The sequence below is a fragment of the Triturus cristatus genome, chromosome 4_1 (assembly GCF_964204655.1).
Source record: "Triturus cristatus chromosome 4_1, aTriCri1.1, whole genome shotgun sequence".
NCBI lineage: Eukaryota > Metazoa > Chordata > Amphibia > Caudata > Salamandridae > Triturus > Triturus cristatus.
This window is the reverse complement of record NC_140585.1, coordinates 802,496,141-802,517,253: the sequence shown is the minus strand read 5'-3', so window position 1 is coordinate 802,517,253 and position 21,113 is coordinate 802,496,141. Positions and strand designations below refer to the sequence as shown.

Genomic DNA, 21,113 nt, shown 5'->3' with positions numbered 1-21,113 from the left:
TTATTGAGGAAGGGTTAACAGTACAAATTGTACCAGACAATGGTGTTCAGTTCCTGTCCAATGATTCTAAGGAGTATTTTAATAGAATGGGAATTAAACACAGAACTACCTCTGTATATAATCCAAGCGGTAATGGAATGATAGAAAGGGTCAACGGAGTACTAAAAAATTCCATACAAATAGCCGTCAAGAATGGCAGTGATTGGGAACTTCAAATGTGTAAAACCTTGTGGATGTACAGAACTACACCTTATGAAGCGATGGAAGTAGGCCCGTTTAAGGTTATGAGAGGTCGTGGTGAGAGAACCAAATGTAACCCTAAGTGGATGTTGCAAAAACGTCAAAAAGCACGGTTCACATGGAGGTCGTGAGATCCTGAATTGTAAATAAGCACTAGAAATATACGGAAATGTTTGACCTTAAACATGGTTCAAACGGTGTAGAGATTCAGGAGGGTTGTTGGGTTAAAGTTAAAAAACCTGGTCGGTAAATAAGGAAGAAAGTCAATTTACTGAACCCTTGAAGATGACGAACGTGTTACGCAATGCTGTTCAGCTAAGTGATGTTAAAGTTTGGAATTTAAAACGTGTTGCGATCTTTCACAAGGGATTTGATTCCATTGTAGATGTCGGGAGTGAAGGTAATTGTAATGATGTTACTTTAGATCCAAGTATGGATTTTGATGAGTGTGTGGATGGTACTGTTGATAAAACAGGACTGAACACTGGTGATTTTTTGAATGATGCGAATAACAATGATCACAGAGACTTGGAGATTGTAAGGAGTGATGATGTAGAAGGAGATGGTTGTGATGATGGAAGTGTAATGGAAAATCTTGCAGTTGAGGGATGTTCAGAGTCTGTGGTTGTTAATGAGATAAGGATTAAGAAGGTCTCGACAGGCGTTTGTGATCAAGACCTAAATGGATGACGGATTTTATTTGTGAAGACTTATTATGGTAAGCCTAGTTTTATATTTTATGTTTTTTTAGAAGGGGAAACATGTGTTGTGTTATGTATACTATGTTTTCTGAGTCAACACCTGCACCAGGTCTTACATTCGATTCTATAGCTTTGTTAGACGACGTGAGAGCTAGACGAGTGAAGGTGCATATCCTTGTCCTCTACTTTCCAGTGTTTCCTTTTTGCGAATAAAGCATCTCAATCCAATTGGTGTTGGATTCGACTTTTCAGCATCCCATTTCTCTCTGGACATCTTTGAACTGGCTTAGGCTGCTGTATTTGGTCCCCTCCAGGCAGATGCATAGCTCTTTGGACATAAAATGACCCTAAATCATGCTATCATACACCTCGGCAGCGATTTATGTACCCTCCAGTACTTCTGCCTCAGCCCTTAATACTGCACTTCCCTTTTTACTGAAATTCAAATGTCATCACTACTGCTATGTCCTAGCCCTATACCACCGAGAAAAACAAAATAAAATATTATGATGGGAGGAATTTCTCGGGCTGCCTTCCAGTACTGAAGCCAAACACCTGATTTCTCAAGACATTCTTCAATAAAACTATGAGATCAACTCGCAAATCTCTCAAGCTCTTTCTATGCCCGTTTTACCAACCCTCCCAAACCCTCCATGCTGCGTGTTCATCTTTTCTTTCACCAAGCCACTGCTAGTGTGTTTGTTCCTACTCCTTTATCTTGCTCAATACTCTCAGGTATGCTTCAGTACAAGCTACTTATCTCATGGTCATTCTCTCACCGATGCTGATAGTATTTTGCTATAATATCCACTCTCACCACAGCCCTACCCCAATATAGGTCTACATTGGCATTATTCTCAATAACAAGCCCTTCTACTCCTTTGTGCAACTGACCTGTCCCAGATTTTACATTCTTCTTGATCCTGTGCCTCATGGGAACAGTCCAGACCGAACTGCCAAGCCAGGTCCTCCCCAGCCTGGGTGATGAGGGGTGATGCTCCGAAACCGGTCCTAGGATGCTTGTTTCCAGTCCAGGGAGGAACTGGCCTGATAGTTCGGGCTGGACTGTTCCCATGGGGAACAGGGTCAAGACTGATTTGCACATGGCTGGGTCTGTACTAGGAAGGCATGAGGAGCAAAAAAAAAACATTGAATTTAGGCCAAGATGTACTGGGGAGAATGTTTGACATAGTGCAGCATTCTGTAAAATCAATTGTTCTTTTTACATTTGTCACCCAGAGTGAGACGGGTATGCCCAGACGTGGGTAGCGTGCTCTCCATGCCACTGGAGTCAAGCTAGCCTGGCTGAAGAGGGGTGGTGCCCAGAAACCGGTCTCAGGATGCTTGTTTCCAGTCCAGGAAGGACCTGGCCTGGCAGCTCGAGCTGGACTGTTCCCATGGGGAATGGGGTCAAAACCGATTTGCATATGGCTGGGTCTTAACTGGAAAGGCATGGGGAGTGGAAAAAAAGATGGACTTAGGCCCATATCTCTGTACTGGGGAGAATGTTTTGACATTGTGCAGCATTCTGTCCATCAATTGTTCTTTTTGCAACATTTTACAACTGGCAAGTGGGATATTTTGAAATGACAAGCGGGTGAAAGGTATTTTCCCCATTAACATATTATTGCAGAGGCAAATTTAAGCAGGAGACAACTAAAATAAGGCTAATTTGGGCTTAGAAAATCGGGAGTCTTCCGTCTGGATCAGGTCTGATGGCATGTATGTATATACTTTCACACGAAAACGCCAGCCAGCGTGGCCTGTCAGCTGAAACACGGTGAATAAGATGTATGGTATAGCAGGAGCCCCTTCTGCAAAAATACGCTATACACATCATTATGTGAGAAATTAGACTGTCTCCCAGAGTAAACAGAATTAATAAAATAACGCATAATACTAATTGCTAATACAGTAATACATAAATATCAATACATGCAGCTTCCCCCTCTTTCATCGCCCCCCTCCCTTTCTGCTCCACTTACTCTCTTTACACAGGAATGGATGCGTTAACAGCTGCCCAGCCAATTCAGATTCGAGCTCATCGGCCGTGTGTTAGTTGTGTCTTAGACACATGCTGCTGGAGTTCTTAGACAGGGGGGCGGAGCGTGTACACATGGTTAGATACCACCTTAAACCGTGACGACTGCCAGGGGAAAAGAAATTGACAAGAAGGGATTCCACTGACAAAATATATATATGTAACATAACTCGCGACCTTTTTAAAGCCTGTGATGTTTTACAATACTGACACAATGGTCTTTGTGCTCAATTTGTAGTACCTCCGCACAAGCTAAATTGGTTTAGAACTTATCTCAGCGGTTGAAGTCCAAAAATTAATTAAGGCAATGAATTATAGCGTTTTATTTCCAGTTTACTTGCCAGAAAAGCTTTACTTCGTTCCAAGATGACTGCGGCTATGTCAATAGAAAGCCCTTCATTTTAACTAGGAGACTGCTTTTCTGTCCTGTTTCTATTTCCCACTTTCCCCACAATAGGCAAATTACATCCTTCACTCTGTAGAGAACTGTAGCCCTGCCGAAGTAAAATTGACTGATAGAAAGGCTAGCCAATGATCCTTTAGGCATCGTTTGACTCTCAACCTATGGGTGCTCTTGATCTAGAAGCGGGTGTGTGCTTCCTGCGTTCGGGTGACGTCTAGCCGTCGTTGGGCCTCGCGCTTCCTTTTCCTCGCTGGCTGTGGACGAGGCATCATGAAGGCATCGGGGAACGTAAGGGCGCTTTTATTTTGATGGTGTTGCGAATGCTAAGGGTCGAGTATTGTGTCAATGAGTGTGGACCAACTTTTATGCTGCCCGGGGTGTCCTTTCCGATGCCGGGGAGTGAAGGCGTCAGACCACGCTGTGTGCACGGGCGAGAAGTCTGCAGCATGGCGGCGCACCATGAGTGGGCCAGGTGTGGTAGCATCTCTGTTCAGCTACTGGTTTTGTATGTCGTGTGGTCTGCACTACGACATAATGCTGCTCTGGCTGCTGAAAACCAGTCCGCTAGCTGATCTAGTGATCCAATTCACGTGTTCCCTTCAATCGTGTTTAATTGTATGCCCGCTCGGTGGGTTTCTGGCGTCTAGGCTCAGTTCTACGTGACTGGCTAGAATGACTGTCATTGAGCTGATGCTTGTCCCAGTTTAACTTGTTCCTGAATGAGATGAATGTCTTGGCACCGGCAGCCTTGGTTTATGATGCCGATAGATGACTTTAACTTTCTTTGTACTTGCAATTCCTAGTTCTAATTTCGAATCTGTTTTTGATATTTGACACTGAAATGTGGAAATCATGCTTTTTTAGCCTAACAACCCGTGTTCGTAGTACATAGCACTCCCAGAATTTTGCATCTTTCAAATTTTTACTTGGTGTGGTCACCTGTCTGTACAGCTTCACACAGCCCAACGTGCTAATTATCCCGCTAGGTTGCAGTAAGACCATTTTTGGCCAATAGAAGTGCACTTTTTTTCCTTTGGAATGTAGAATTGTTGAGCTGCTGATCGCATTGGCATGTACAAGGGCATAGAAAGCAAAAGACACACAATTGATGATGGAATGCAGAACAAATCAAAACATTCACCCCCAGTCAAGACATCTGTGTTAAATCCATCATTCTTTTGCTCACCATGCCACCCCAGTTTAGACCTGGCCATATGCAAATCAGTCTTGACCCTGTGCCTCATGGAAACAGTCCAGCCCAAACTGCCAAGCCAGGTCCTCCCTGGACCGGAAAACAATGTTATGTACAAGAGCCTTGCTGGTAAATAGGGTTTAAATGTTTGACTTGGAGCAATAATTTATTTGTATGCCCTCACTTTAAGTATATTTGACCTAAGTTGTACAAAATACATCTTTATTGTGCAGTATTTTGTTTATCTACTCTTAATGTTATGTACTCTTTACTAAAGGTTGGCGTAGCAGGAAAGTGATGCTGCGACCCATGCTAAAGAAATTAAATGAAATGTAAAAGTTGTGTAGTGCTACATATTCCCGGAGGTGTCTAGGCGCTTGATCAGTTTACAGATTATGCATATTGCAGTGGAGGGCCCTAAAATAGCCATATTTTCAGTCTCTCCCTAAATGTAAGCAAACAGGTTTTTTTTAAAAGAGATGCAGGAAGGGAATTCCTGAGCTTAGTGATAGTGTAGGCAAGGCTTTTTCCTCCCCCATTTTATTTTGTGCATTGGGGATGATCAGATTACCACTGTCTGACAATCTGGCCTGACATAAAAGTAAAAAAAAGGGTAGGGCTCAACAAAGAACCCTGCAGGACTGCACATGGGAGTGAAAAACCTGGGGAGACTTAATTCATCGTGAGCCACCGTTTGAAATCTATCTGACAAACAAACTGAGCCGGAGGAGCTCTTTATCTCTGATCCCCGGCGAGACAGTCAACAAACACCTCATGGTTGACTGTGTCAAATGCCGCAGAGAGATCTAACAGGATAAGAGCAGCCACCTCCCGACCCCCATCGAGAGTCTGCCTAAGATCTTCCGTGGCCATTATTAGCGCCAATTCGGTGCTATGATGGGACGGAAATACATATTGTGAGGGGTCCAAGATGTCGTCTTCCAAAATGAAGGTGGATAAGTAATGTGACTTTACTAATACCTAATGACCTCGAAGGAGGTGACATATGACCCTGAATCTTCCCAGGAAATAATATCACTTGACTTTAACTCTGACATCACAGTAACAGACATTGCTGAAGTGCCTTACTGGCTAAGCTGGATGACTAATAAAACTACACTAAACAAATGTGTATTCTAGTTATCACATATTTTAGGGTGCTGTTGTAGGGTGCTTATATGGTCTTTGAAAGTGGTGGGATGTTGTAATAAATTGTATCTAGGACATGCCCCTCTTCCAGGTGTTTTCAGTGAGAGGTTTCTTCCCCTGCGTACAATAAAGAAAATATAGGGTTATGGGGGTTTAAATCGGTTTTCCCCATAGATTTGTAAATGTATCTATGTAGTCCATTCATCTCTGAACCCAAGGACATTTTCTGTAGAGTACCCCCAGAATCCTCGCTCAGCCCCATCCTCTGCTTCCCCTTTGACACCACTGGCCAGCATTGACAAAACCCACTATAATTTTCTGTGCCGACCGCACAAGTCACTCCACAAGACATATTTCCACGGCAGACTTCTCCAATTGAATGAAGGGCAACTGCCTGAGATTGATTTTTGGAAACCAATGCTCCTCTTGGGATGCATTCTGGTGGGCATCAGAACTGACCTCCTCCTACCACCATTAACCATGCTAGGAACCTAGGCATCATTCTGGGCAATAAGCTAACCATGACGATTCAGGTCAACTCAGTCTCCTCCTGCTCCTCTGCATTTTTCGTAAGATATTCAAATGGCTACCCCAAAGCTCAAGTTGACCGTCGGAGGCCCTCTTCTCGAGTTGACCGGACTATGGCAACGCTCTCTACGCAAGGATTGCAGCTCAACTACAGAGTATACAGAATGCCACAGCCAGACTTGTCCTGGATCTACCTAGACAAACCCACCCCCACTACCTTGTACAGAGAATATGCCAATTCAGGCTCCTGACTCATGCATACAAGGCCCTATACAACTGCAGATCTGCCAACTTTAACCACCTTCTGAACTTCCATCAGCCAACCAGATGTCTCTGCTCCACTTCCCTTTCTCAAACCCTCTGCATCAACATAGCAGATGCAGAGGTCGCTCCTCCTACCTACCAGTGAAGACATAGAATGAACTATTCTTTCATCTACGGAGCTCCCCATCTCTTCCAGTCCCTGAATACCTGGCTATTTGACTAATCAACTGGACCCTGCCAAGGCCCAGATAGCCCTCAGGGTTGACAAGTAGCTCTCTTACAAATCTACTGATTTAGTGCTTATGACCCCTAATGAGGCATTAAACCACTTTTTGTGGCAAGTAGTATGGTACTCCTTAAACTAAGATAATTAGATTTTTGTTCTTTGCATTCCTTAGAATTGCGCTTTTGATTCCGTGTATGTTTTAGTAGAGTTTGGGGTAAGGATAGAATGATAGTGAATTTGAAAAGGGGAAATAGGGAGTTGTTTTGTAAGTAATAGTCGTGTGTGCTTGTTAGCTGAGTGGCGGTGGCTAAACGAGGGGGTGAAAGTATGGGACACATTTTTATATATCTGGTTATTTGAAACCATAAAAAACAACCACATGATAGATGGACAGCGTAAACGTTGCAGCTTCAGTATACAAAAGTATATATCGAGCGGTTTAATCAAACGAATGAAACTTTACCAAGCAAATGTAATATGGTGAATCTTTCCTTATATTCGTCAAGAGTGCATGAAAAAAGTTGATCCCTCCCAGAACAACCTCCTATATGGCCTTATGTTTCCAAAGGTATTTAATCTTAATAACCGTAGTCCCTATAGGTTCGGGATCCAATTTGTCATCTGTCCCTGAGAGGTTCCAAGTGTTGACCTATCGCAATTCGTGGTCAGCGTAAGGTGCTCCCGTCGTGTGGTCCATTCGTTAACACACTCTTTTGATGAATATAAGGAAAGATTCACCATATTACATTTGTCCTGAAGAAGTCCTTAGGGACGAAACACGTTGGCTACAGTCATTTTTAGGAAGAATTTGAATAAAGAAAATTCAAACAAGACCCGCTGAATGGATTTGAAACTTTTTTTCAATCAATACATTTGATGGACATTAATTGGCGTGCTGGATCGTATTGTATTGTCTTTGTCTTTAATGCTGTTAATATACCATAGTTGACCCTTATGACCTAAATTATATCTGGTATCTGTGTTGCCCTCTCCCTTATACAATGTCTATCCTCCCTTTTCAAAACAAGTATCTCCCATTCCTTCCCAGCATTTTTCAATGGGTGCCCATTATGCCACAAAGTAACTCCAGTATGTTGTCACAAGTGATGACTATCATGCTAGGATTTCCTCTGGTTTGAAATCCATATACTGTCTGAACACCTACAAGAGAATATAGGGTATCGAAATTTCCACATGCTGTTCCTGAGGTTGATGTAATTTGTACATTGGATTTGTGTCGAGGGAATCTTGGGAAAGGTTTACTTTTTCTATTTAAACAGATTTTAAAATGACTACCTCCATATTTGTTTGGCTTTTTTTTTTTTATCCCTCACAAAGTTTGTTTCAGAATTTTAGGGAATTGCACACAAAACCCAAAGAGCATCAATTCATTGTGATGTTCTTGTCTGTTGTGCAGACATTAATTGTACCTTGTCGCCTTTCAATTGCTCATGTGCTTCTGAAAGTGAAACTGAAGGTACTACACATTTTATGTAAGGGTGTTTTAAAAGTGACCATGGTACCAGCTGCTATCCCAGCATCATTCAGTTTTGTTTCAAGTATGTAATCTGATATGACTGCTAATTCAGGTTATATGTAACATTTGTAGATGTTTGTAGTACAGGTCATGGGGGACTCTATAAATGAAGAATTACTGTAAGTGTTCCTTGGCTGATGACTCTCTAGCATAACACTGCTTTCTTACACTCATTTACGTTCAGTCATTCGGGCTCAAACTCATTACTTCGTACTCACTGTCTTATACGTTTATTCATTCTCACAAATTTTGTCTCCTTTTATTTACCAATTTCATCCTATACCTACTCGCTTGTTTCTGACTTGCATGCTCACTCAGACTGAACTCTTATTCATTCTTACTCACCTACTCATTAACTTAGTCACATAATTATGCTCACTTAGTGCTAGTGAGACTTCTTCCAGCTCCTACTGCATTGGTATTGAATAATTTCTTGAATGTTTGTTTACTTTATTGCACTGCATTATATTTATTACATATAATAACTTTTTTAAACATTTCCCCACTCTGCATTTTGACATTGCCATGTTCGAGCCAAGAGATGTCAACTTATTTTGCGCTGTATATGTAGGCAATATAGTAGTAAGTGGAGCAACATTGTTGTCTACTATACATAGCTAAATGAGGTTTTTATATACTCCATTCCCTGAGCTGAATTTATTCCTAGCTGATCTCGGATTTGACGCTGTATTTAAACAAATAATATTGAAGTAGTGATTTATGTAGGGGTGCACAACTTGGTGGTGTGAAAGCTGGGATTTGAATCTCATCTTCTTCATTCCTTTATTACCAAATGGCCGTTCTTTGTGTCTAATTTTACAGATGGTCAATGTTCGATAAATACAATTCACAGGTGAATTCAAGCTGATTTTATGTGGTTATAGTGTCTTTATTAAACAATGTCAAATGTAAGGGACGACATGGGACTATACTGTCCACATCAATGCCTTCCCTCGACTTGACACTGAACAGTGAAATGCGACAGGTGTAACCTCTTAATTACCTTAAGTTACATTGATGAGTAAAAGGGTGCTCCGACTTCCTGCATGTCTTTAATGTGACTTGCGGGCATTGCACCTCGTATGTACTGCAGACAAGCAGGGTTTTTTTTTAGTTTGCGTATTGAGCTGCAATGCGGTTCGGTGTTGGTATGGTTTGCGGGATGAAGTAATTGGGGCCACATGATGCGTCTCCGACATGCCTTTTTTATTGAAAACGGTGTGGGTTCTATTAGTCTTGCACCACTGTGATCCAAGGGTTGTTAATTTGGTGCAGAATAGTTGCAATAGCTATTTCTGTCCCTGTATTTCAGGTGACCGTTAATGCTGGAGCTCTCCGGAAACCTGGCTGTCAAATTGGCCTACGTTCCAATAAGACACTTTTGTGGAGAGAACTCCTGTTTTATGATCAAGAATGTCTGTGTGGAATTAATTTGACTCCTTTTGCAGTGGCGTAAGTGTAATTTGTTTTAACATGCTTTACATAATTAACTGAAGGGAATGTTAAATATTTTAGTATAGGGAAAAAAACATGGTCTACAGCGTAATGGACAATTGATGGAATCATTCCCATAAAATGCACCCCAAAGACAATTGTGTTCCATTGTAATTTTGTGGTATGATGTGCTGACCTGCTTATGAAAGTGATTCTGAAGGGTCTACTATAGTTTTTGCACAAACTAGAGCATATTTAATATTGGTGCACGTCAGAAGTTGCATACTAGTTGTCGCAATGTAGAGCAAATTATCCTGCCGTCCGTGCAGGAGTGAAAGGGACTTGTTAAAGGGTGCGTGCCCTGGTTCATATACAAACTTACGTTTTTAAAACCCTTTCTTTCCAGCTTCGGGAGTACAAGGTTGTTGGGCGGGCTTTGCCTACAGTGAAAACTAAAGTCCCTCCCCTGTACCGCATGCGGATCTTTGCCCCCAACCATGTCGTTGCCAAGTCACGATTTTGGTATTTCGTTTCTCAACTTAAGAAGATGAAGAAGGCTTCTGGAGAAATTGTGTACTGTGGCCAGGTAAATTTTCCTACTGTACCTGGTGCAACATTTTTTTAATTGCATATGTAAAAATCTGTATTGGTGTTTCCTTGTATTGTTTAGCTAGTTGGATTACATTATAAAGATGATCTGATACCTTAACTAGGTCTTGATATTGCTCTTTAGACTTGTTGACTTGTCACCTAGACTACTATAGTTCCAAACACTGTCCCATTGGTACATCCCCATTACTCTAATTGAATGCCACACTTTTGAAATCAGGATGCTTTTAAGAATACACTGTTGATGTTTTTTTTTTATTTCCAATTCGGAATAGACTTTATAAAATATGGGTTTTCAGGAATCATCATTTAAATACTAACGTGTCTGTGGGCAGTAGTCCTGTTTCATCTATTAGTTTTTCTATTTATGAACCACTTAATAGACATCAGTTGTGTTTTTAAGTTTGGCCCATAATTTTGTAGTTCAATGAGGGAAAGTTCGCTAAGATGAATTTGCTAGTCTATTGCGAGTGTCTGCAAGATGAATCGCCTGAGATAACTTACTGTTGGTCTTGAATATTCAGCATTATATTCTACAATTAAGTTTGTGAAACAGCTCACCATGCATCTCTATAAAGCTGCAGTTCCTTTTTGTTCCAACAGTCTCTGTACCAAAAAACTAATTTCACTCAACTTCTTGGTTTGTGGCTAACGAATATTTTTTTGCTTCATTATTTACTTTGTTTCTAGAGCATATGATCAGACTGATGAGTATTTTTTTTTAACATAGATATGCAGGAACCGTTCTAACACAATGTACTTGGTTACAAGACTTGCCATCCCCCAGTTAAGTTGTGCTGAGCAGTCAATTTTGTTTTTTTGCTCGGACTGAAAATATGGAGTTTGGAGCTGACCCAATTCCTTACTTACTCTTCTTATAGATGGCTGCCTTGGCTGTCCCTATACTATCTGAACACCTATAGGAGAATATGGGGAATTGAAATATCCACATGCTGTTCATTGGGTTGATGTAATTATTTACATCTGATTTGTATCAAGGGAAACTTGGGAAATATGATTTACTTTTTCTATTTAAACAGATTTTAATATGAATACCTCTGTATTTGTTTAGCTTTTTTTTTTTTTTTAAATCGCTCAAATTTGTTTCTGAATTTTAGGGAAATGCACACAAAACCCAAAGAGCATTAATTCATTGTAATGTTCTTGTCTGTTGTGCAGACATTAATTGTACCTTGTCGCCTTTCAATTGCTCATGTGCTTCTGAAAGTGAAACTGAAGGTGCTACACATTTTGTTTAAGGGTGTTTAAAAGTGATCATGGTACCATCTGCTGCCCCAGCATCATTCAGTTTTGTTTCATGTATGTAATCTGATAAGACTGCCAATTCAGATTATATGTAACAGTATATGTTTGCAGTACAGATGACATTAACTGGTTTATCATTCTACAGTGTCTAGATAGTATGCACTGGAAAATTATTTGTGTTGCCATGCAGGGCATACTTTTTTTGGTGTAGTAGCAGAGGTCAGGTATATTGTCTCCTTACCTGATTGGAGATGTAACCAGCACTACATTACCCATTTCAGAGTAAGGGGAGACAACGTATAAACCATCGCCTGTGTAATGAGAAACTTAATCACACAGGAGTAATGATGAACATTTAAGTGTGACTGAGGTTTTGACCAGAGAGACTCGGACATGAATAAAGCTGGTTGATAATAGTTGCCCAGGTACTAACACATTTCACTGCCTGCTTTCTGTCTTGTAGGTGTTCGATAAGTCTCCGTTGAAGGTTAAGAACTTTGGTATTTGGCTGCGTTACGATTCCCGCAGTGGAACCCACAACATGTACAGGGAGTACAGAGACTTAACAACTGCCAATGCTGTGACACAATGCTGTAAGATAATTTTGTGTGCCCTTCAATTCGTTGTGCAATTTATGGATGTAAATGGCTAGTTTTTACATGTAATGCCACCTATACTTCTTTCACAAGAAATGACAATGTCCATTTTACCTGTTTTGTATAATTCGAACCACCCATGCTGTAATGTTTAGGTCTCGCCTGAGACAGCGCTTTAGCGCTGCTCTGGCGAGACTTATAGTAAGCACTTTTGGAAGTGCAAACGAGTGCTTTCAGGCCGCCAACTACTGTGCATGTGTGCCGGGCGCGCGCACCATTTGGCAGCCTGAAAGCACTCGTCTTTCACTTTCGCCTGTCACACAGCCTTTGAAGTGTGATCGCGATTGCGATCACTTACATTTCGAGGGCGCTTTGATGTTTTCAGTGAGCCGCGCGGCCACTGAGGACATCAAAGCGCCCGTGAACACCATTTGCCACCCCCACCTCTTCAGCCAACTTACTCGCCATGTCTGCTCTGGATTCTTGTGCCTCTTTTTGTAACTCAGGAGCAGTAACATTGTCGTGGTGTCACTAGGGCTTCAAGTGGATGCTTTTTCAATAATATATACAAGCCACAGTTACTGCTAATTTATCTTATGCAACTAACAACGATTGACAAAGCCAATAGTCATAACTTGTTGTAGGTATCATGTTACTTGTTGTGTGTAGCTGTAAACACGTAGCTACAGCCGCCCACCTAGTGCTTAATTTGTAACAAATAAGTGCTGGTGTTTTAATGAGGCAGAAGCTTTACACTTTATACTTTTTTTTATTTTGCGTAACACAGAGGACATCAACTGAAATTTAATAGTGGCTTGGCTACAGCCACTTTCCCAGTGCTTAATTTGTAACAGAAGAGGTGCCGGGGCTCTGATTAGGTGGCAACTTTACACAGCATGTTTTTTTGTTTAGCCTGCCTAACACAGAGCACACAAACCGGAAAAATGGGGAGGGGATGTTCTTTAAAGTCCACTACTGCTAACCTACGAGTTTTGAAACCAGGTTTTAATGTCTGAATATGCTTAATAGCCTGTGATTGTGGACAAATTAGTTGATATTTCTATAGACACAAACATAAATATGACCTAAAGTGGAGCTACGTTATTATTTTATTTGTGTGTAGCTGCAAACACGTAGCTACAGCCACCCTCCTAGTGCTTAATTTGTAACAAAGGAAGTGCCGGTGTTTTGATGAGGCAGCAGCTTTACACTGTATATGTCTTTATTTAGTTTGCGTAACACAGAGCATATAAACTAAAATTCAATAGTGTCTTGGCTACAGCCACTTTCCTAGTGCTTAATTTGTAACCAAAGAGGTGCCGGGGCTTTTATCATGTTGAAGCTTTACAGAGCATGTTTGATGGTTAGCCTGCCTAACACAGAGCACAGAAACCCTACAAATGGGGAGGACATGTTTAAAGGCAAACTGCTACATGCCACACACTGATGCACGCCACACACTGCTGCACGCCACACACTGTTGCATGCCGCTGCACACCACACACTGCTGCACGCCACACACTGCTGCACGCCACACACTGCTGCACGCCACACACTGCTGCACGCCACACACTGCTGCACGCCACACACTGCTGCATGCCGCCACACACTGCTGCACGCCACACACTGCTGCACACCGCACACTGCTGCAACCGTGACACTGCTACATGCCACACACTGCTGCACAAATGGGGAGGACATGTTGTTTAAAGGCCAAAACTGCTACATGCCACACACTGATGCACGCCACACACTGATGCACGCCACACACTGATGCACGCCACACACTGCTGCACGCCACACACTGATGCATGCCGCTGCACACCACACACTGCTGCACGCCACACACTGCTGCACGCCACACACTGCTGCACGCCACACACTGCTGCACGCCACACACTGCTGCACGCCACACACTGCTGCACGCCACACACTGCTGCACGCCACACACTGCTGCACGCCACACACTGCTGCACGCCGCCACACACTGCTGCACGCCGCCACACACTGCTGCACGCCGCCACACACTGCTGCACGCCGCCACACACTGCTGCACGCCGCCACACACTGCTGCACGCCGCCACACACTGCTGCACGCCGCCACACACTGCTGCACGCCGCCACACACTGCTGCACGCCGCCACACACTGCTGCACGCCGCACACTGCTGCAACCGTGACACTGCTGCACGCCACACACTGCTGCACGCCACACACTGCTGCACGCCACACACTGCTGCACGCCACACACTGCTGCACGCCACACACTGCTGCACGCCACACACTGCTGCACGCCACACACTGCTGCACGCCACACACTGCTGCACGCCACACACTGCTGCACGCCGCCACACACTGCTGCAACCGTGACACTGCTACATGCCACACACTGATGCACGCCACACACTGCTGCACGCCATACTTTTTTTTTATTGTGCGTAACGCAGAGGACAAACTGTAATTTAATAGTGGCTTGGCTACAGCCACTTTCCCAGTGCTTAATTTGTAACCGAGGAGGTGCCGGGGCTCTGATTAGGTGGCAACTTTACACAGCATGTTGTTTTGTTTAGCCTGCCTTACACAGAGCACACAAACCGGAAAAATGGGGAGGGGATGTTCTTTAAAGTCCACTACTGCTAACCTACGAGTTTTGAAACCAGGTTTTAATGTCTGAATATGCTTAATAGCCTGTGATTGTGGACAAATTAGTTGATATTTCTATAGACACAAACATAAATATGACCTAAAGTGGAGCTACTTTATTATTTTTATTTGTGTGTAGCTGCAAACACGTAGCTACAGCCACCCTCCTAGTGCTTAATTTGTAACAAAGGAAGTGCCGGTGTTTTGATGAGGCAGCAGCTTTACCCTGTATATGTCTTTATTTAGTTTGCGTAACACAGAGCATATAAACTAAAATTCAATAGTGTCTTGGCTACAGCCACTTTCCTAGTGCTTAATTTGTAACCAAAGAGGTGCCGGGGCTTTTATCATGTTGAAGCTTTACAGAGCAGGTTTGAATGGTTAGCCTGCCTAACACAGAGCACAGAAACCCTACAAATGGGGAGGACATGTTGTTTAAAGGCCAAAACTGCTACATGCCACACACTGATGCACGCCACACACTGCTGCATGCCGCTGCACGCCACACACTGCTGCACGCCACACACTGCTGCACGCCACACACTGCTGCACGCCACACACTGCTGCACGCCACACACTGCTGCACGCCACACACTGCTGCACGCCACACACTGCTGCACGCCACACACTGCTGCACGCCACACACTGCTGCACGCCACACACTGCTGCACGCCACACACTGCTGCACGCCACACACTGCTGCACGCCACACACTGCTGCACGCCACACACTGCTGCACGCCACACACTGCTGCACGCCACACACTGCTGCACGCCACACACTGCTGCACGCCACACACTGCTGCACGCCACACACTGCTGCACGCCACACACTGCTGCACGCCACACACTGCTGCACGCCACACACTGCTGCACGCCACACACTGCTGCACGCCACACACTGCTGCACGCCGCCACACACTGCTGCACGCCACACACTGCTGCACGCCGCCACACACTGCTGCACGCCGCCACACACTGCTGCACGCCGCCACACACTGCTGCACGCCGCCACACACTGCTGCACGCCGCCACACACTGCTGCACGCCGCCACACACTGCTGCACGCCGCCACACACTGCTGCACGCCACACACTGCTGCACGCCACACACTGCTGCACGCCACACACTGCTGCACGCCACACACTGCTGCACGCCACACACTGCTGCACGCCACACACTGCTGCACGCCACACACTGCTGCACGCCACACACTGCTGCACGCCACACACTGCTGCACGCCACACACTGCTGCACGCCACACACTGCTGCACGCCACACACTGCTGCACGCCACACACTGCTGCACGCCACACACTGCTGCACGCCACACACTGCTGCACGCCACACACTGCTGCACGCCACACACTGCTGCACGCCACACACTGCTGCACGCCACACACTGCTGCACGCCACACACTGCTGCACGCCACACACTGCTGCACGCCGCCACACACTGCTGCACGCCGCCACACACTGCTGCACGCCGCCACACACTGCTGCACGCCGCCACACACTGCTGCAACCGTGACACTGCTGCACGCCACACACTGATGCACGCCACACACTGCTGCACGCCACACACTGCTGCATGCCGCTGCATGCCACACACTGCTGCACGCCACACACTGCTGCACGCCACACACTGCTGCACGCCACACACTGCTGCACGCCACACACTGCTGCACGCCACACACTGCTGCACGCCACACACTGCTGCACGCCACACACTGCTGCACGCCACACACTGCTGCACGCCACACACTGCTGCACGCCACACACTGCTGCACGCCGCTGCACGCCACACACTGCTGCACGCCGCACACTGCTGCACGCCACACACTGCTGCACGCCACACACTGCTGCATGCCGCTGCACGCCACACACTGCTGCACGCCGCACACTGCTGCACGCCGCACACTGCTGCACGCCACACACTGCTGCACGCCACACACTGCTGCATGCCGCTGCACGCCACACACTGCTGCACGCCACACACTGCTGCACGCCACACACTGCTGCATGCCGCTGCACGCCACACACTGCTGCACGCCGCACACTGCTGCATGCCGCTGCACGTCTCACACTGCTGCACGCCGCACACTGCTGCCCGCCGCACACTGCTGCCCGCCGCACACTGCTGCCCGCCGCACACTGCTGCCCGCCGCACACTGCTGCCCGCCGCACACTGCTGCCCGCCGCACACTGCTGCCCGCCGCACACTGCTGCCCGCCGCACACTGCTGCCCGCCGCACACTGCTGCCCGCCGCACACTGCTGCCCGCCGCACACTGCCCACATCTGCTGCACGCCGCACACTGCTGCACTCCCCATACTGCTTTTATGCGAGTTTATGCTACTGACATTGTAAATGACAATGCCTTTTGTTTGTTTTAAGACCAAAACATAAATAAAAGGAATTGTAATTTTACAATGCCAATAGCTCAAACTCTTATAATTGCGAGACCTATTGCATTGCAAATGCTTGTTTTATGAATTGCTTGGATTCATAAACAGTGAATTGACTTAAATTAGGTGAACACTACTATATTTTGAAAGCCATTTAAAAAAGTTTTGTACACTGTTGGAAGTGTATGCACCAAGCAACAAACTCCATAATCTGAAAAAAAATTTGAACAAAAATTCCAAAGCGTTGTAATGAATACAAATAGTGTGCTTTGAATGAGCAAATTATTTGTCTTCTCAAATCGTGGTTGCTTTAGAGGCATTAAACATCTCCAGGATGGCCTTGTCAAAACGCAGCTTTTCTTTTTTTTTTTTTTTTGCACTACATACTGTGAGAAATCGCAATTCTTATTCAGACTTTACACTTAACTGTCACTCCTGATTACTTGTTTAATTTAAATTCATCCCGAACGCACACATTTCCCATCCATTTCATTCTCCCGGGGGGGATAGCACATGGAGTAAAGGGTATTGCTAGATTTGAAAACTTGTGGTTGGTGATAGTAGGCTAACAAAGTATCTTTACTTTAGATCGGGATATGGGAGCTCGTCATCGTGCCAGAGCCCATTCTATTCAGATTATGAAGGTTGAGGAGATTGCGGCGAGCAAGTGCCGTAGGCCTGCGGTCAAACAGTTTCATGTAAGTAGTACTGTATTTTGATAAGACGGTCATCAGAACTTTGCTGTAGTCAGCAGCCAAGGAGTATGTACAACATTGTCCTGTATTTGGTTAGTACAGCAGTGAGAATTGTATTGACTGATGCAATCATATCTGCTACTCAGTACACAAATTACCTATTTGTAATTTTACTCTGTATTGTGGTTTGTAGTCTAACGAATAATCGTCCATTTCGTAAAAGGGAGTCTAAAATATTTTTATCTCTGAACTTGGAAAGGCACTAGTTTGCTTACCAGTTTTGGGGCTATGCACATAAAATTGAGGGGGCGGGAGTACAGTCACTTGTCATGACTATTATTAGTTGTCGAGTGGTAGGTACTTTGGTATAAAAATCACTGGTACAGGGTGGGTAGTCTTGACAGCAATGCAGCAAAGCACTTAGATTTATGAAGACAGCAGTTTCTTTTTGGTTACTCGTGAATAACTGTCACATACGCTTATAGTAACCAGGCGGCAGCTAATGGGTGGTATGTTATCCTGGATTTTGACAATTCAATGCATTCTGAGTTGTAGCCCTAATCCACATCAGTAGAACTACTTTGACTTAATGACTTTTACAAGGGAAAACTAGGCTAGAAAACGGTCAACTGTGACATCCAACTGATGACCCCAAAAAAAATAATCCAGCATGTCCGTTTCATGTAGAATATTCTGTATACTTGGCTTACAAGTGTAATTTTGTTTATCACATTGCACCCAAAACCCAAAGAATATTACTACGTCCTGTAATGTTCTTGTCTGGGCTGCATAAATTGAAACTGTACCTTGTCGCCTTTTATGGGCTGATGTGCTCATGAAAGTGAAACAGAAGGTGCTACAAGTATTGAGGAATGGAAATTTGGTTCTCACTAGATTTTTTTTTTTTATTTTTTTTTTTTAATACATCCAAATAATAATACAATCATACAGTAATTCTGTGATCACTTGTTCAGTAGCACTGGACCAAGGTGTAGGTGCTATGTAAAAGGCAACAATGGACAGGGCGATAAACTTGCATTTGCAAGAATAACTTATATATTTTTTTTTTTTACACCTTTACAGGATTCTAAAATCAAGTTCCCTCTGCCTCACAGAGTTCTACGCCGCCAGCACAAACCACGTTTTACCACCAAGAGACCAAATACATTCTTCTAAAAGGAAAACTTCTATTGGAGCTGTATAATAAAATTCTAGTTGTAAAGTTTGTTTTGGGCTTTTATTTTTCTCCCCACTCTTGAAGATGTGTAAAGAATAGTTTGTGTCTGCATTGTGCACTGCGCAAAAATATTGTGTTTTCCCTAGTTAAAACATTGTAGCAAAGTGTTCTGAAATGTAGAATTATCATTAGAAAATAGTTGGATTTTTAAAGCCAGCCAAACTCTTCTTGGAGAATTATTGTACAGACCTTGATACTTTCACGTCTGGACTATGGGAATGCCCTAAGCCTGGGGGCACCTTGATATGTGACCAGAACGTTACAAGTTGTCCAAAATGCTGCTTGGCTTCTGATTAACATTCCAGGACATCTTTCAGCTAAGAATACCCTGGTTACTCATCACTGGCTTGCCATTTAACGGTGGGTGAAGTGTAAGGCTCTATGCATGGCACAAAGAGGACTTCATGCTTAAGGTCCTCCTCTGTTACATGCCTTTAGGTTGCCTTGCATTCCAGGTAGGGCCCTGAGGTCAACAAATGCACAACTCATTAAAGTCCCTCATGTATGCAGGATGTGATTAAGTGGGCGCTCTTTCTCTTATCTAGTTTCCAGACTCTGTAATTCTATGCCCATTAGGCTGCGACTGATGGTGAATGAACTTACTTTTATGAAGCACCTAAAAGCCTGTCTCTATGTAGTTTAGTCTTCATCTGATTAAGATCCCCTGATGTCAGTGTTTTGGATGCTAGCACTGATAATCCTTTTAGTAGCCATGTGTCTATAAATACGTAAAGTGTAGAATAGAACTCCTTTTATTATGACTTTGTTAATTTGCTTTTCTTACTACCACCCTAACATTTTTGGGGTTAGTGGTTAGGCGCAGGGTGCTGTTTTGTAAGCAAATATATAAGATTTGGTAGTCTGTCTTTTAGTAGATGGTTATGTTGCAGTCCACAGTTTGAACATAGTGTAGTAACCATAGGATCGTGCATTTGCTTGTACATTTTTTTAATGATTAGTTAGAAAGTCAAGTGCTTTAACATTTCACTTGTACCCTCTCATCCATGCCTTTGCTGTGCTATGAAAACTAGCTAGGGGCAGGTGACATTGATGAAGTTGCCAGTACTGTAATTATTAGAGTGGGTGACATGGTTTTGCTTGTGAAACCTTGCAAAACCAAATTTTTGTTGAGAAATTGCACCTGCATGCCGTTTTGTGAAGGGGACCAGCGTTAAAAAGTTTCATCTTTACTATTAAAATTTCTACCCTTAATTTGATACTGCAGGAGAACCCTAATATTTTCTCTCTGCTCTGAACTACTGTACCAGAATTCTTGTTTCCCACCTAGAGTATGCACAAAACTCAACTTGGAGTGCTTTGAATGCCTATGAAAGATAACGTAGCTCAAATTACACCCACTCTTAATGAGTAGGCAGCTGGACGCATATCTGGAATTCTCTGAACATTTAGACCCCCTCACACCCTGCTGGACTGCTTATTTACTGATAAACTGTTCATTGTCGTAGCCAATAAATGTGCCTAGAGCAGAGGTCTTCAAACTTTGTACGGTTGCTCCCCCCCCCCCTCCCACCACCACCACACAGAAATTTCTGGAACCTGGTACACTACTTAATCGACCGCCATCTGCATAATCCACGCCATATCAGGCAAATGTTATATACACTAAGTGTATAGTAAACTTCAGGTTTGTGAGTGGGTGTGGTTAAATGACAGGCTTATTCAGTTAAAAACGCAATTTTTAAAGTTAAAATGTGCGCAAATTGTTTTTACTAGAATACTTTGTTTTACACAACACATAATTTGACATGAATTGGTAAGAACACCACCAAAATTAATGTGAGGGTGTGCCTGTTTTTCACCACAGACTATCTGTGGATGGATTTTGCTACTGCCATCCTCAGATTGTGCTCCACATCCAGTCTTAAATGGTACTTAGTCTTTATATCGCAAGTGCTGAGAACCCAATCTTGCATGATGAGCTGAAAG

General features: G+C 44.0%; 2 protein-coding genes and 3 non-coding genes across 5 annotated transcripts in view; 4 read left to right on the top strand and 1 right to left on the bottom strand.

Moving 5' to 3' along the window:
• The window catches only part of HEMK2 (HemK methyltransferase 2, ETF1 glutamine and histone H4 lysine), a 94,326-nt gene extending 91,264 nt beyond the window's left edge, over positions 1-3,062 (bottom strand). The window contains exon 1 of the mRNA XM_085653406.1: positions 2,927-3,062. The gene's annotated coding sequence lies outside the window, so the exon portion shown is untranslated. The remainder of the gene's footprint in view (positions 1-2,926) is intronic.
• Positions 3,030-19,154, top strand: RPL18A (ribosomal protein L18a). Its single transcript, XM_085653407.1, has 5 exons — positions 3,030-3,673; positions 10,122-10,301; positions 12,054-12,183; positions 17,823-17,932; positions 19,013-19,154. The coding sequence occupies exons 1-5, from the start codon at positions 3,656-3,658 to the stop codon at positions 19,103-19,105; spliced, it is 531 nt and encodes a 176-aa protein (XP_085509533.1). The 5' UTR covers positions 3,030-3,655; the 3' UTR covers positions 19,106-19,154.
• LOC146855576 (small nucleolar RNA SNORA68) lies at positions 8,104-8,232 on the top strand. The gene has a single exon (XR_014958987.1). It is a non-coding gene; the product is annotated as a small nucleolar RNA SNORA68 (small nucleolar RNA).
• LOC146855575 (small nucleolar RNA SNORA68) lies at positions 11,446-11,574 on the top strand. Its single transcript, XR_014958989.1, has one exon. It is a non-coding gene; the product is annotated as a small nucleolar RNA SNORA68 (small nucleolar RNA).
• LOC146855574 (small nucleolar RNA SNORA68) lies at positions 18,661-18,793 on the top strand. Its single transcript, XR_014958990.1, has one exon. It is a non-coding gene; the product is annotated as a small nucleolar RNA SNORA68 (small nucleolar RNA).
• Positions 19,155-21,113: the final 1,959 nt, after the last annotated feature.

Coding starts and splice junctions, on each gene's coding strand:
- RPL18A (XM_085653407.1), top strand. Junction 10,302..12,053: donor AAATTGTGTACTGTGGCCAG/GTAAATTTTCCT, acceptor TCTGTCTTGTAG/GTGTTCGATAAGTCTCCGTT. Junction 17,933..19,012: donor CTGCGGTCAAACAGTTTCAT/GTAAGTAGTACT, acceptor ACACCTTTACAG/GATTCTAAAATCAAGTTCCC.